Source organism: Esox lucius, chromosome 18, assembly GCF_011004845.1.
Source record: "Esox lucius isolate fEsoLuc1 chromosome 18, fEsoLuc1.pri, whole genome shotgun sequence".
NCBI lineage: Eukaryota > Metazoa > Chordata > Actinopteri > Esociformes > Esocidae > Esox > Esox lucius.
In genome coordinates, this window is record NC_047586.1 from 14,585,199 (window position 1) to 14,601,097 (window position 15,899).

Below are 15,899 nucleotides of genomic sequence, written 5' to 3' on the forward strand. Positions count from 1 at the left end.
GTATTATTGGTGAAATTCAAATCACAATGTCTCTTCAGTTATTTTTCTTGTATTTTGGCCACATGTCCCTCAGTATTCAGACACTTAATATGCTAAGTCAATTTGCACATTACTTGACACAATGTGACTAAGGGCTTAGGTGCCACTAGCAATAAACAGTCTAGAGACAGAGAACATGCAAGGATAGCACATATACACATAAAGAATATAGGGTAACACTTTATTTGGAGAGTTCCAAAAGTGTGCCTGTAGATGCTCTACAGACATTTTTCAGATTGTCTACTGACTACCTATGTACTAACCCTAAACCTTATCTATATCCTAACCCAAACCTTTATTCCATCCCTAAACTTAACCCTGAAACCTTGTTCTAAACCTAACCTTAAACTTAGAAAGCGGTTGTTTTTCAACTGATAGTTTGTTTAAAGTTTGTTGAAATTCTGTTGATAGCACTACTATATAGAGAACAATGGGAAAATGGGAAATTGGGAATATCAAAATAAAGTATAACTAAATATAGACTAGATACTACCATGAACATTGACCTATAAATGGAGGGGAAAGTGAGCGTACATCTTTACAGAACAATAAAAAATTGCCTTCACGGTTCCTTGTCCTTGAGGCGTGTAGGTCCTTGATGAAGGGCAAGTGACAGCCTGTTTTTTCCGTAGACTATTTGCTGTGATTTGCCTGCAGTGGGCAGTCACAGGTTCAAACCAAAACTGTTTCCGAATATTCCGTATTCAGCCTAAACAGCAATAAACTGAGTGTTGAGCCCCTCACGGAAAGTATCCACACATATGCTTTACACTTCAGTCTGGACATTTTCTTAGAAAAGTTAGATATGTTTGTCTAAATTCCTGACAAGAAATCCCACTGAAAATCTTTTATTTATTTTTTTAAGAGCCTTTCACAGTTTTACACATTCTATCAGCAATTGGTTTGTTTGTTTTTGGTGTAAAAAAATATATCTATAAAAAACGATGACATTCCAAACCCTATTTGAACATCAAGAAAATAGAAGGCATGCAGAATGCTTAATGGACTTATACATTGTGTAATAATGCCCTATCCTGACTAGCACATAGATTTTTAAACAAATCGAACAGGGAACAAAGTGCTGCCTTCTGTTGAATTGTTCGAGCCAAAAGGTTTGGCCTCCCCTGAGCTAGCTAGACACTAGCTAAGTGGGTGGGGATTGGGATTAAAAAGATGCCAAAACATTAGCTTAAAGAAAAGTGACAGGATGAAAGGCAGAAATTATTAGTGCTGAGCCTACAGTGCTTTTATGGTAAATTTCTTCTAAATGCACTGCTCTGAATAGCATCACTTAAGGTGGTTGCCATCCAGTGTTAGTGGAAATGAATGGAGTTAAAAGCCAGATAACAATCTAAAAAGCTGGATCAAGGAGTGGGAGACTACGAAGTGCATTGCACTTGCTGTGGACCTGAATGTCTCTCTGATTCCGACTGACCAGCTGAAAACACTTTTCCTCTCTCAATAACAACTAAACCGCTTCAACTCCCAGATTACCTTCCATCCTGACTTTAACGTTTATTTTCATTTTTTCCCAAGTTACTTTTTTGCGCTGTTTAATGTAATTATGCTTTTAGCTGAAAAGTGTGGCCTACATAATACAAATACATATTTATTATTTATGAACAGTAATTATAATAACAAAGAACTGTAAATGACAAAAACACCAATATGTGCAACACCAACAGTGGCTTGGCTGCCATAAAAAAAGCATGTTTACCAAAATTAAAACATACCGCTTCTATGAGCACTACCTCCAGCTTTGATGATGCTAGTATCATTGCCTCCCCACTGTTCTGTTTGATCATGTATCATGTTCTCAGTGTAATAATGAGATGAGGTTGAGAGGTATTGTGTCTGTCACGGAATGGGCTATTTTTCTGCTGGGTGTCAGTCCAGGCATGCTGCACTGAGCCACTGTGTTTGTGATTGGACAGGTTACACACCACAATGCTTCAATTGTAGGTATCTGAAGTAATTGGCTGTTGTGAATGTAAAAACGCGCACAAGCAAACGCTGATGTCATTCACGTGGCTGTGTTGTCGAAATCTACAAAAGCATATTTCTTCTATTCGATCGTAGAGCAGTGTTATTTCCAGTTGTTACCAGTCAAAGGCCCAAGCTGTGGTGGCGTTTGTTTCCTCACTAAGTGACATGTCAAGTGTTCTGTGGTTTTGGATGCCTTGAAGGGCTGGCAGTGGGCACTCCTCCATTGATCATTAGCTCCCTGTATCTTCTTATGCATGATTTTTTTTTGTGTGAGATCTGAACAGTTGTTGAATGAAGCTTTGCAATTGAAGGAGCTCTATTGAGCTGTTTCTGTCTTGATCTCTCTTTCCCTGTCACTGTAGCATGACTGAACTCGAGAAGGAAATCAATAACTTGCGCAGTGGCTTGAAAAACGTAGAGAGTGTAAGTACAGTAATTGGCCCGGTCATTTCTTTTTACGATCCTCACATTTCCCTCCTGTTTTGCTTTTCCTTTTTCTTTTGGTCTTCATAGTTGTTTTAGGAGTTCCTTGTATGTCCTTGTGTGGATAAAGTTGTGCTTGATTCCAGTCAATTAAAGTCAACTGCATTCTAATTCTAATATTCCTCAGTGAAAGGTTTTGAAGATAATTTCAAAAATAATACCTGTAATCAGTACTAACCCCCTTGTGGACTGCCCTACCAACTACTCAACCAATGTTCTCTCAATTACCACTGTCAAACAGTCCACATTCTTGTTACACAAATAAGACTGGAATTCTAGCAATGTTGCTGCTATGTGTTAAAAGGTAATAAGGAAATAATGGATGACCAAGCAGACCGGTAATTGTTTTTCCTCTCTGCTCTCTCACCCATGTTTGATCTTTCTCTTTCTCCCTTTTGATCTGTAAGGAGTTGGAGTTTCAGAAGAAGCGACCCCAGGAGGTGGGCGATAAGTTTGTGTCAGTAGTTAGCCAGTTCATCACTGTGGCCAGCTTCAGCTTCTCGGATGTGGAGGATTCTCTGACAGAGGCCAAAGAGCTGGTAAGTGTTTGTGTTTTCATTGGGCTATGTGGAAGTCTGAGAAGTCGAGTGTGTGTGTGTGTGTGTGTGTGTATATATACACAGCCAGTTGTATAGAAGTTGTGTGCAGGTTTGGTGCATTTGTTTTCAGGCCTGCGTGACCTCTGGCCACCCCCTATCAGGGGTAACGATAAGACAAGAACACGGCATGGCTTTCTTACTGGTCAGAAGGAAATGCTGGCTCCGGCTCCAATTAAACTGGAGCATTCTTGTATAACATGCATAACAGTGCTCTTTATGAATGTGAGGTGGTAAGTATGTTGAGTTGAGGTGTTAAGTATGTTGAGTTGGCACAGTGCGTATCCTCAGGTCGCAGAACAGTAATGCCGAGCCGGATACACACCCAAAACAGACCCCAACATGTTCTTGCCACAGGCACCTACGGCTTCACACGCGCCGTATGTCAACAATAAACTTGCATCAAAGGAATTGTGGGAAGAGCAGGAATTGTGGGAAGAGCAGTCCCCCCCACCCCTTTTCAGGGAGGCGGCACAAGGCTGGGGGGTGGTGCCCCAAATGTCACCCCGTACACGACAACAAACACACACTTTGGTTATGTGTGCCCCAGACCCAGTTCACCAGCTGTAATCAGTAGCAGATGAAATGAAAGTTAATGAGGGCTTCAAAGCCTTGCTGCTACCATTCAGCCACCAAGGCGGCAGGACATGACTACTAGCAAAACAGAACCCAGTGCCACCGCAGTCGCTATATTAGCCCTAACATTAAATGGCTTCCTGGCTGCTGTTAACACTTTGTTAATAGTATGAAAGAAGTACTACTGCAGACTCGTTAATGGTCGTTTTATTCTTTTAGACTAAGCACAGTTCTCAATTTCCACAAAAATTAACTGATGGTCTGGACCTTTGTCCTTTTTTTTTTAAAGCTATTCTCCTTAGTGGTGTGTATTGGGTGGATGTTCTGTGTGTGTGAACGTTGTTGTGGTTGTTGAATAAAACACTGTCTGTCTAGTAGCTGTTTTTGTGTGGTTTTTTTTGGTCTGTCTGATCATGTGTTGGTTCGTTGCCAAGCCTTAGCACTCACTTTCTAATAAACAGTTTGGTTGTTGATTGTAACATCACTGGTAAAAGCAAAGGTATTTGGACTGTGACCATTTTGGATTTTAAATGTTACGACAACTCTGGCAGTAAAGTGTTGACTGTCAGATTCAGTTGAAAGGGAGTTTCATCCATATCAAATTAACCATTTCAAAACTACAGCACGTTGTGTAAATAATCCACAAAAAAAACACATTTCGGGGTCCAAGTTAGTTTTGTATAAATTATGTTTTGGCCATGTTCAGTGGTTCCCAACAAGAGATTCCAGAACCTTTGGGGCTACAAAGAGGAGTGATGTACCATGGACTTACTAGGAACATTACTGAGAGGTTACTTCAGTGTGGACAGAGCAGAATTCATGTTAGGTCAGGAGTCACTGGTATTGCTAATCTCTTCTCAATTCCACAGTTTGTGAGGGCGGTAAAGCATTTTGGTGAAGACGCTGGGAAGATGCAACCGGATGAGTTCTTTGGCGTCTTTGAACAATTTCTTGTGTCATTTGCTGAGGCGCGTCAGGAAAATGAGAATATGCGCAAACGCAAGGATGAGGAGGAGCGGAGGGCGAAAATGGAATCTCAGGTATGTATAAATCTAATAATAATATCCCCCGAAAATGTATAAAAAACTGCCTTACACAATTATTGGCATCCTTGGTAATTATGCAGAAAGACTATGATTTTTTTTTTTTTTATTTCATCGTGCTTTTACATTGTCTCCACCAATAATGACATTTTATATTACTCCAGATATGTCTCCAGGGCATTTTGCAGATTAGGATTTCAACATTTTCATCTGTATTTATTGTAATTTATGTACAGCAATCAGATAAAATACTTTGAGTGTGTCGTGCACAGAGCACTTGTACATCAGCTCTTTTCATCAAGATATTGAGCTGTAAATGACACCACTGCTGGTACAAACCTGGAACACAGGCCAATTTGCCTGTGAACACTTAAGGCAAAAGTTAGGACAATATGCAGAAAGTGATAATGAAAATGGTGGGATTGATTCTGGTTGACAGGAGGAAATGACATGCTTTTCGCTAACGTCTTTTTCCTCCCCACTTCTCGCTTTCCTGTGAAACATTCTCTCCATATTTCTTAGCTAAAGGAGCAGAGAGAGAAGGAACGGAAGTCGAGGAAAGCAAAGGCGTATGGTGAGGACGATGGAGGAGAGTTTGATGACTTGGTTTCGGCGCTGCGCTCCGGCGAGGTCTTCGACAAGGACCTGACAAAGATGAAGCGCAACCGCAAACGCATCAACAGCCAACCAGATACTGGCAGGGAGAGGCCCGTCACCAAGCTTAATGTCTGAGAGGCCACCCTGCATAGACCTCTATCCTATCATCAGCCCACTGCCCATCTCACAGGCCTGTCAACTCAGCCAACCAAGTCATCCACAGGCTGCTTCATCCCTCCGTTTGCTCTATACTGTCATCCGGTGGCAGACATTGGGAGTGTGTGTCTTTAGCCTCAGAGAAACGTAAAACCACGTTACACTATAAAGTTTTTAAACATGTTGACACATTTCAGACAGCTGGCATTGGAGGTCTCAAGGGGGAGCTGCTTTTATTGGGGACTGGGCAACTATGTGATGATTGGAGCAATCAATGAATCTGACACAGAATAGTGAATGTTGTTAGTTGGTCTGTTGTTTTACCCCAAAGATGAAACAGAACAATTAAGCAGACAGAGTTTAAGGTGGAAGTAAATAATCAGAAACAGGAGGAGGCCTCTGACAAAGCCTGTTATTTTGTCTTTCAGAAGATGTCAAAATGGGAGGACAGAATGGTGACCCTTTAGCATAGGTAACCTGGACTGCTGTGAAAGTCATAGTCTATCTGCGCAGAACTTATCTGATATATACACCACCTTTAAAGCCCATGTAACCTGTGTTGTACTGTAGGTTTGGCTTGAATTGAGCTGCTTCAGTGACATTATACCTTCTTAAAATGTTTATAAAAATATAACCCCTCACTCCTTATGAGGGAGAAAAGAGCGGGTTCTGAAGCATGATCATTAAAAACTTGCTAAATCATCACCATACTTATACAGACTATTCATGCTGGGTCCATACTTGCAAACATTTGAAAGAGTTTAAGTTCAAGGTTTAGTTTAAGCATCAGCCAATTGTTGAAGTAGGTGCATTTGATCAATTTCAATCAGTTATTTCACTTACTCTGAGATCTTTAAGTAGTGCTTCCTTGCTCTGGAAGAGCTGTAGCTTGTGTGTAAAGACATGTAACTTTGCTTTGTGGATTAGCAAAGAAATGATAGTTAGGGTACATAGCTAGACACTTGAATTTCTGTTTTGTTGGTTTTTCCACTCTATGATGTTGAAATAACTGTTTATATTTTTGATTGGTGAAAAATGATATTGCCTCTTTAGTGCAAGTGTTTAAAAGAAATGTCAGTCTCTTTAGGTGGGCTAAAATATTTAGGTTACATTGTGATCTGATGGACAAATGACTGGTCTGTGGTTGGTCTGTGTAAGTGGATGAACTCTAGACCATCCCATCCACTATATACAGTAGCAGGGCTGTGTAAGTAATTATATTGACAGGCCCAGGAAAATACATTTTATTTTCATTATATAAACATAGAGTTGATAAGACATACAGTGAATTTAAAAATAAACTGAGAATGTGTAAGCACTTTGTGACAACTGCTGATGTAAAAAGTGCTTTATAAAATACATTTAATTGATTGATTGACATACTGAATTCCTTCTCGATAAAAGCACATCCATGTTAAAGGATATGCAAAAATTTGATAACATGCAACCACATTGACCATTTTAATTGGATGATGCTTAAACTTAACCTTGAACTTACACTTTTTCTAATGTTTACAGTGCAGTGAAAGTGCCCCTGTGATAAGATGAATTATTTTGACATATTTGGGCAAATTGATATTAGATATTTATTTCAAGGCTTAGGTCAACATTTAATTAAAATGGGCAGAAATGCAAATACCATGTGCCCACTACTTAAGTGTGTACATTTTATCATCCAATCTAAACTTTGAATTAGGTGAACCCAAATGTTTTAAAATGATTGGAAAGAAATGACTGATGTTTACCAGAAAACCCTTGGGTGAAGAACAAGTCTACTGGACAATGTGCTCTGAATAGACTATGTCAAAGGTAGAGTTGGGCCGCAATGCCAAACATCTGGTATGGTGAAAACAAATTCCTGCCTTTCAAGAGAAGAACCCCATACCAACTGTTAAGCATAATGTTGGGGAATTATGGCCTGGCTAGCTTCCAATCATCTAGTCAACCAGGAATTCCATATTGTACCAGAGAATACTGGAGGAAAATGCAAGCATGTCTCTTTAAAAGCTGAAATTGAGATTCAACAGAATGGCTCATAAAATACACATGTAGGCTTAGGGAATGGCCAAGAATCAGAATATGTCCTAATATGTCAACAACAGAACCTGTAGTCCTCAAGCCTGGGGAAGTGCTAGTTGGCCTATTGTACATATGTAATTCACTTGTTCACCCAGGTCTGAATTACTCCCTGCTAACAGTGCTACAATGAAGAGCAGCAATACTCCAGATCCCAAGGCCTTGAGTTGACAACCAATGGAATAAACTTGTCAGGGCAGGAACTTCTCAGAATTGTGTGGCCTCACAGTGTTCAATAGCAGAATCTTTGGGTAGATTGAAATATACAAGAAACACATTTTTTATGGATTGTTGTTCAAACAACATTTGGACAAGAGAATTGAATACTATTGGAAGATGTATTGATGATGTATATAATTTTCTTTTTGTTTGTGTTAGTAATGGTGATTTTGTATGTATGGGGAGATTTGATAGATTATTAATGCCCAACATAACCAAGGATGTGGGTGAATGATTACAGGACAGAAACAAATGTTGTTACATTAGACACCTGCTAATGGAAGTTGACCTTAACCATGCAGATGTTTTGCCATTTCACTAAACTGTGGACACTAAAAATAAACACAAACATTTAAAATGCTTGAGATTGAAAATCTTTATACTGTAGTTGGCTTTGAATGACGGAAAACTGGTTTAGGTTCAGTGGAGGCAGGTTTATTTCTGGGGGTATTATGTCTTTACGGTCCTGGCCGAAATGTCCACTGTTTGTTTTTGTAGCACTTCTGAGTTTCACCATTGTGGCAAAGGCAACTAGTTATTTGGCTAAAGTGCCCTTGAACTTGGTTTAAACTTGTAGTTTATGACGCTGTTTACTTTGACAAGGGCCCTGGATAAGTGGAAGTAAAATGGCTCCATAACATCAAAGATCCACCACCATATTTTATCGTGGGAATAAGATTATTTTCCAACCCTCCCCCAGGTATGTGTGGCCAAAGAGCTAACATCTTATTCAACCGACTAGAACACCGTTCTCTCATCCAAGTGCTTAGGATCTAGGCAAACTTCATGCACTTAAGTTAAAATCATTACAAATAGCATATTGAAATTGAATTTGTGTTTAAATTGTAGACTTAAAGATTAAGTCTAAGATTTATCCAAGTTGTGTAACTCTGTGATTTAGAGTTGGTTTTGTTAGTTTAGTTAGGGGAAAGAAATGTATGCTGTGGCTGCAGATCCGGCTTTTGACTTCTGATTAAAAACGATCTCTGGCCTTAAAGATCCAGAAGCTTCAGTGCATTTATGCACATCATGTTCTGCACATTTCTTTACTGTCAGTACTGTTTACCTAGCTGTGGTCTGCTTGCACTCCCCCTTAAAATATCTGCTGCTGAACACTCTGAACACTATCTGCTGCTGAACACTCTTCATGTTTCCCTCAGAATATGACTGACATAATAATCTACTTTACAATATTATATTTCTGAAGAGCACACATAAACCCCATTGTCTTTTTCACCACAAATTTCCAATATATTTATACTGTGTACATTGTTTCAGCCAAACAGTGCCTGTGAGGTTTACACTTATTTCCTTTTTTTTGTCTCAGATGCATTTAAATTAGGATTTCTTCCACTTACCGGCATTAACAAACCATATGCCACACTTAAGGTGATGATTCTATTATTGTGAAATGAAAATGTAGAATAGTGGCAAGCCCTCCCTTGAATCCAGTTTGAAAAATATATTTAAGTATCTGTCAAAAACATTGATGTTTGACAAAACAAAAATGCTAATCATTATGCTTGGTGCAACCCCAACATGACTCATCTTTGAAGAATACATATTGTACTGCTCAGTGACCTTGCAGAGTTTGCACATTGCAGAACCCTTCCGAGGTACCAGGCCATGCCAAATGAACCCGCTCACTGCAACACCCACGTGGACAGCAACACACAAAAACCTGACTGCCACCCCTTCAAACACATCTGTTAGAATTTCATATGTGAATTCTCCACATCCCAGGAATTCTGATATTGTTGCACCAGCAAACAGACTCCAATAACATTTCCTTAAATGTCTAAAATCTTGGTTTTAGAAAATACTGATTGTTATAATACATTTTAGGATTCTTAATGTTGCCACAGACTCTCAATCAGATACTTTTTGAGACAGACAAAATGTCAACAAAGTAACATATAGCAACATTAGAAGGGCTGTTCCCATATCTCATAAAGCAATAACATCCCTTTAGGAATTCATCTTTCTTTTACAATAAAACATTTGGTGAAAGAAAGACCATTTGTATAAAACAAAATGCATGACGTGCAGATTTAATCAGTGAGTACTTTCTAATTCTTTCAGCGCATTGTAAACTCTCACAAGATGAATAGTATTAGTTTAAAAATGTAGCCTTTTTTTTTTGTATTATTTGAATATGGTCCTCTGCTTTGGGTGATGAGACTCAAAAGTAGACAATGGTGGCTGCTACTACTTCAGCAGGAAACCAAGTTGTAGCTTGTCGTCACTTTCTTGAACAAAGCTGGCCACACCAGTGTAGTGTGCTTGGCCCGCCACCTCAACCACCACAGCCTTGAAGTCTCCACAGGTGGTCTCCTGGCAAATTAGAGAAATGTCACTGGGTACAGTTGATATAAGAAGTCTACACACCCCTGTTAAAATGGCAGGTTCTTGTGATGTAAAAGAATGAGATAAAGATAAATCATGTCAGAACACCTTTAATGTGACCTATAATGTGAACAATTCAATTGAAAAACAAACTGAAATCTTCGAGGGGGAAAAATACAAAACGTGTGCACTAATACTTTGTTGAAGCACCTTTTGATTTGATTACAGCACTCAGTCTTTTTGGGTAGGAGTCTATTAGCATGGCACATCTTGGCATGGCAATATTTGCCCACTCTTCTTTGCAAAAGGGCTCCAAATCTATCAGGTTGCGAGGACATCTCCTGTGCACAGCCCTCTTTAGATCACCCCACAGATGTTCAATTGGATTCAGGTCTTGGCTCTGGCTGGGCCATTCCAAAATGTTAAACTTTTTCCTGGTGAAGCCATGCTTTTGTGGATTTGGATGTGTGCTTTGGGTCGTTGTCGTGCTGAAAGGTGAACTTCATATTCAGCTTTCTAACAGACGCCTGAAGGTTTTGTGCCAAAATTGCCTGGTATTTGGAACTGTTCATAATTCCCTCTACCCTGACTAAGGCCTCGGTTCCAGCTGAAGAAAAACAGCCCCAAAGCATGATGCTGCAACCATCACTGTGGATATGATGTGCTTTGGGTGATGTGCAGCGTTGTTTTTGTGCCAAACATATCTTTTGGAATTAAAAAAGTTAAACCTTTTTCCCACATGCTTTTCGGGGACTTTGTTTTTGCAAACATCAGCCAGGCTTGGATTTTTTTCTTTGCAAGAAAAGGCTTCCATCTTGCCAACCTATCCCATAGCCCATTCATATGAAGAATACAGGAGATCGTTGTCACATGTAGCACACAGCCAGTACACATCTTCTCGTCTTTTCATCAATTTTGGAGGGACGTCCAGGTCTTGGTAATGCCATATTTTCTCCACTTGATAATGACTGTCTCAACTGTATTCCATGGTATATCGAATGCTTTCGAAATTCTTTTGTTCCCTTTCCTGACTGATATCTTTCAACAATGAGATCCCTCTGATGTTATGGAAGCTCTCTGGGGACTATGGCTCTTGCTCTGAGATGGAACTAAGAAAATGTCAGGAAAATCCTATTAGAACAGCTGAACTTTATTTGTGATTAATCAGAGTCACTTTAAATGATGGCAGGTGTGTGATGACTTCTATTTAACATGAGTTTAAATGTGATTGGTTAATTCTGAACACAGCCACCTCCCCTGTAATAAGAGGGTATGTACACTTATGCAACCAGGTTATTTTAAGGTTTTTATTTTTCATTTTTCCCCCTCGAAGATTTCAGTTTGTTTTTCAATTGAATTGTTCACATTATAGGTCACATTAAAAGTGGAAAAAGTTCTGATATGATTTCTCTTTTCTCATTCTTTTACATCACAAACACTTGGCTTTTTAATAGGGGTGTGTACATTTTTTATATCCACTGTACATTCCCGGTAGACATTTTTATGAAAATCTGCACAGATCATCCAACTAAGTTATCTTAACATTGTGTATGCCAGGACTCACCAAAAAGATAAAATCTGGACAGTAAAATCTGACAGTTCTGATCACATACATTTCTTTAGCTAGTCACGTAAGGAAAATACTATTTCCACATAGGGGTTAGGTTTTGGATAAACTGTACAATTGAGGTTATTTTAACAGTAACAATCGGGGTAGGTGTAGGCATAAAGGCATAGGGTTAAGGGATAGAGAAATTTGAAAATCAGTTTGCTGGTCCCCACATGAATAGAAAGGAAAATCTATGTGTTTGTGTTTATAGCTAAAAGTCAGCAGCTCCCTAAGGTCACTTGAAATTGATACTGCAAAGACAGTCTCCCCATGCATGCTCTTTTTTTGCTCCTTTCCAACAACAGAACAATCAAGGGTGTATGGTATACAGCGTTCTAGTCTGAAATGAGTGTTAACATACAAAAATCATACATTTTAGAAATCAAGGTGTTGATGAAACAAAGCTTAATTGAAAAATTCCCTATTGTTTTAAGAGGCATAAAAGGATATTTGAGACAGCCCTAGTACCTGAACAGCTTTGCCAGTGAACAGAGATCCTGTGGCCCCACTCTGGAAGCTCCTGGTCTGGTTCAGTTTGATGAGGCCTTTGTGGTACTGGAGAGCCACACGGGCAGTGACCCCTGAACCGGTTGGGCTTCTGTCCACCTAGTCCGTGTGACGCCAAGAGAAGGGGGAAAAAATCTGCCGATTTGAAATTCAGTTTTATAAAGTATCCCTGCAAATCTCAATTGGTGCACTGCCTCGTCCTAAAGTTGATCAGATGTTTAATTCAGTAAATAGTTTCCTACCTATTAGGGATGGCTCAACTAACCCTTGGGCACAACGCCCCACCACCTTACAGTAGCTTCTGGGCTACTGTTCCCATGACCACAGCTAAAGTTTGTGTTTGTACCTGGGCATCTGCAAACACACATATGTTGGCAGTCGGCTCTTCAGAATAGGCATCTTTTCCGTCTGTGAGGATGGTGCCATAGAGGAAGGCTAGATCCTCACTGGCTGGGTGGTGCAGTTTCACCTAGGGAGCCACACATTCACAGGGTTACTCATTGACGGGATTCAAGACAATGTGGTAATAAACAGACATGCTCCTTGCCTGTAATTTCACGGCGTTGGTCACAGCAGTAGCTACATCCACCAGATCCCTGGTCCTGGACTTACTGACGCTCAGGCCAAATCTTTCTGCACTTACAAATGCGTAGAATGCTCCTCCGTAGCTTATATCCACAGAAACATTACCATGCCCGGTCAATGCTACAACCACATCTGGAAAAAAATAAAAAGAGAAGATGTTAGCCACAATGAGCAAGGTCAACCAACCTCCAACTGCCAGCATAGAGTAAAGTAAATTGAGATGGTCATATGTTGTACATTATTACTAAAGAAACCCATTACTAAAGAAACCCATTTTTAATTACTACAGAACACACATCATATTGTTCAGCATACACCATATTTCCTCAATGCAACTCTATATGCAAATTTGCTATATTGAAATACTGTATGTGTCAAAATTCCTAACCTGTAGCAAATGCAAATGCTGGAACACTGTGGAACCTCACGCCTCCGGTTCTACCATTGGAATACTCCACAAATGCCTTAACCAGGCCACAGGGGCAGTGTATATTCACCTGCGTCTCCGGCGACCTTAGCTCCTGAACAAGATTGTAGTCAACAGCGAACCTTCCAAGTGCAATGATTGCATGACCACACATGGTACTGTAACCTTCGTTGTGCATGAAAAGAACTCCCAGGTCGGCTTCCGGTATCTCACTATCCACGACCAAGGCTCCATACATGTCATAATGGCCCCTTGGTTCAAACATCAATACTCTTCTTAGGTGGTCTAGATGCTCTCTGACGTAGCGTCGTTTGGATAGCACAGTCTCACCTTTCACCTCCGGGAAACCACTTCGGACAATGCGCAAAGGCTCTCCTCCCGTGTGCATGTCGACCACAGAGATTACAGGCCCTTCATGGGGTGGAAGTTCCATCTGATTTCTTGAAAACATTAGACGGAAATTTTAGGGTTACACTTCCGGAACACCAAGGTTAATCACGTCACTGTATCTAGCTTTACTATACATATAGAAATGTCATCTACAAGTTTATTTAGTCTAAAATAGTTTATTTTTCAGATGTAGGCTCACACTAAAACAATGGATATATGCGGTCCTAAAAGTTGTGTGAAATTCGGATAACAGTTGAACTGAGTGGGTAACAGTGGACAGTGGTCTGCCAGCACCTAGAAAAACTTTGATACAGTCACTTCCAAAATGATTGGCACCCTTGAAAGATTAGCAAAAGATTGTACGAAAAAAGGAATTTTCATAATAACAAATGCTTTTTTCAGTGCTTTGTCCACTTCCTTGCTCTACTTAGGTTTTCAAAGGGTAAGTGGCCAATTTATCATTTCTTTGCTCATGAGAGTGTACTTGAAGTTATCATACGGGAAGGTCCACTTCTGGCCAGTCTGAGGCAACCAGGTTTTTGTGTAAATGTCCTTGTAATCGTCAATGACCGTAAAACAACGACCCCATGATAAGCAAAACAGACCTGTAACATTGAAGACCGTTCAAAGGTTTGGGGTCACTTAGACATGTCCTCATTTTCCATGAAAACATGCATTAAATGAGTTTAAATAGCAAATATATCAAAATAAATAGAAAATATAATCACTGAAGGTTAGAAATACTGATTTTTTATTGAAATAATAATTATGTTCTTCAGACTTAGATTTCATCAAAGAATCCTCCATTTGCTGCAATTACAGCCATGCAGACCTTTGGCATTCTAGTTGTCAATTTCCTGAGGTAATCTGAAGAGTAATCAAGCGCCGCCCACAGGTATACTGGTGTTTTGCAGGTACTATTTAACGAAGCTGCCAGTTTAGGAGCGTGTGAGGTGTCTGTTTCTCAGACTAGACACTCTAAAGTATTTGTCTTCTTGCATAGTTGTGCACCGGGGGATCCTGCTCCTCTTTCTATTCTGGTTAGAGACAGTTTGCGCGGTTCTGTGAAGGTAAACGTACACCGCGTTGTTTGATATTGTCAGTTTCTTGGCAATTTCTCGCATTGGAATAGCCTTAATTTCTCAGGACAAGAATAGACTGCTGGGTTTCGGAATAAAGTTCTTTGTTTCTGGCCATTTGAGCCTATAATCGAACCCACAGTTGCTGATGCTCCAGATACTAAACTAGTCTAAAGAAGGGCGGTTTTATTGCTTCTTTATAACAGTTTTCAGCTGTGCTAACATAATTGCAAAAGGGTTTTCTAATTCAAATTATGAACTTGGATTAACAAACACATTGTGCCATTGGAACACAGGACTGATGGTTGCTGATAATGGGCCTCTGTATGCCTATATATATATATATATAAATCAGCATTGTGCTGTGTGATGGAACTGCACATTTTAGAGTGGCCTTTTATTGTGGCCAGCCTAAGGCACACCTGTGCAATAATCATGCTGTCTAATCAGCATCTTGATATGCCACACCTGTGATGTGGATGGATTATCTCGACAGAGAAGTGCTCACTAACACAGATTTAGACAGATTTGTGAAGAATATTTGAGAGAAATAGCAAAAGCAAGATCAATGGAAACTTACATAGAGCTAGATTTTTTTTTTGCCCTATCAGAATGGTAAACCCAGCCTTTGGGAGGAAAGCATAAAATGAATCCAAAGGGTAAAACGTTTTACCGCTGTCCCGCTGGTTTTGAACTTCTAATATGGCTATGGTAGAAGCATGAATAATTGAACTTGATAATCAATGATACCATTAATTCAGATAGTCTTTTGGTCAAATAACGAATACTGAATTGTATACGCGACTGAACTGAACAAAAACACCTATAGGTTTAGCAGTATTAAACACGATTCAAAACAGTTTAAACGATGGTCTTAAGTTAGATCAAACTATGCTGTCAGGGTGCAAAACATAGTCTATGCATGTTGTTGTTTACTATCTCCGATCCTATTCTACTTACATTCTTAGAACTCAGCTTTCCAATCCGTTCAAATTCTCCTTCGATTCCGCTAACACAGCAAAGATAATGTTATTTTTGGTATGCAAGTCATAAAGCCTTCAAAATAAAAGCGTTTGTTTCAAGTCAAGAAAATGCCTTTATATTTTTTTCGATCAATGGATTCGAATATCGTCTTTAAGGGACATGTGACATATGATTCATTAAAATTGTACATGGGATTTCAGC

General features: G+C 39.6%; 2 protein-coding genes across 6 annotated transcripts in view; one reads left to right on the forward strand and one right to left on the reverse strand.

Annotated features, from left to right (window-relative positions):
- Positions 1-8,131, forward strand: part of daam1b (dishevelled associated activator of morphogenesis 1b) — a 65,698-nt gene extending 57,567 nt beyond the window's left edge. For 4 of the 5 annotated variants that reach the window (XM_034287854.1, XM_020056399.2, XM_020056398.2 and 1 more), the window contains 4 exons: positions 2,388-2,448; positions 2,916-3,047; positions 4,550-4,720; positions 5,246-8,131. In XM_034287854.1, the coding sequence (XP_034143745.1) occupies positions 2,388-2,448; positions 2,916-3,047; positions 4,550-4,720; positions 5,246-5,455 (574 nt within the window). In that variant the 3' untranslated portion in view covers positions 5,456-8,131. Of the gene's footprint in view, positions 1-2,387; positions 2,449-2,915; positions 3,048-4,549; positions 4,721-5,245 lie in introns of those variants that run through there. The other variant, XR_002198186.2, reaches the window with a different exon arrangement.
- A 1,675-nt stretch (positions 8,132-9,806) lies between these two features.
- LOC105017645 (trans-L-3-hydroxyproline dehydratase) lies at positions 9,807-15,760 on the reverse strand. The gene is made up of 6 exons (XM_010882395.2): positions 15,675-15,760; positions 13,207-13,685; positions 12,781-12,950; positions 12,580-12,702; positions 12,195-12,332; positions 9,807-10,105 (listed from the first exon to the last, which is right to left on the reverse strand). The coding sequence occupies exons 2-6, from the start codon at positions 13,676-13,678 to the stop codon at positions 9,980-9,982; spliced, it is 1,029 nt and encodes a 342-aa protein (XP_010880697.1). The 5' UTR covers positions 13,679-13,685; positions 15,675-15,760; the 3' UTR covers positions 9,807-9,979.
- Positions 15,761-15,899: the final 139 nt, after the last annotated feature.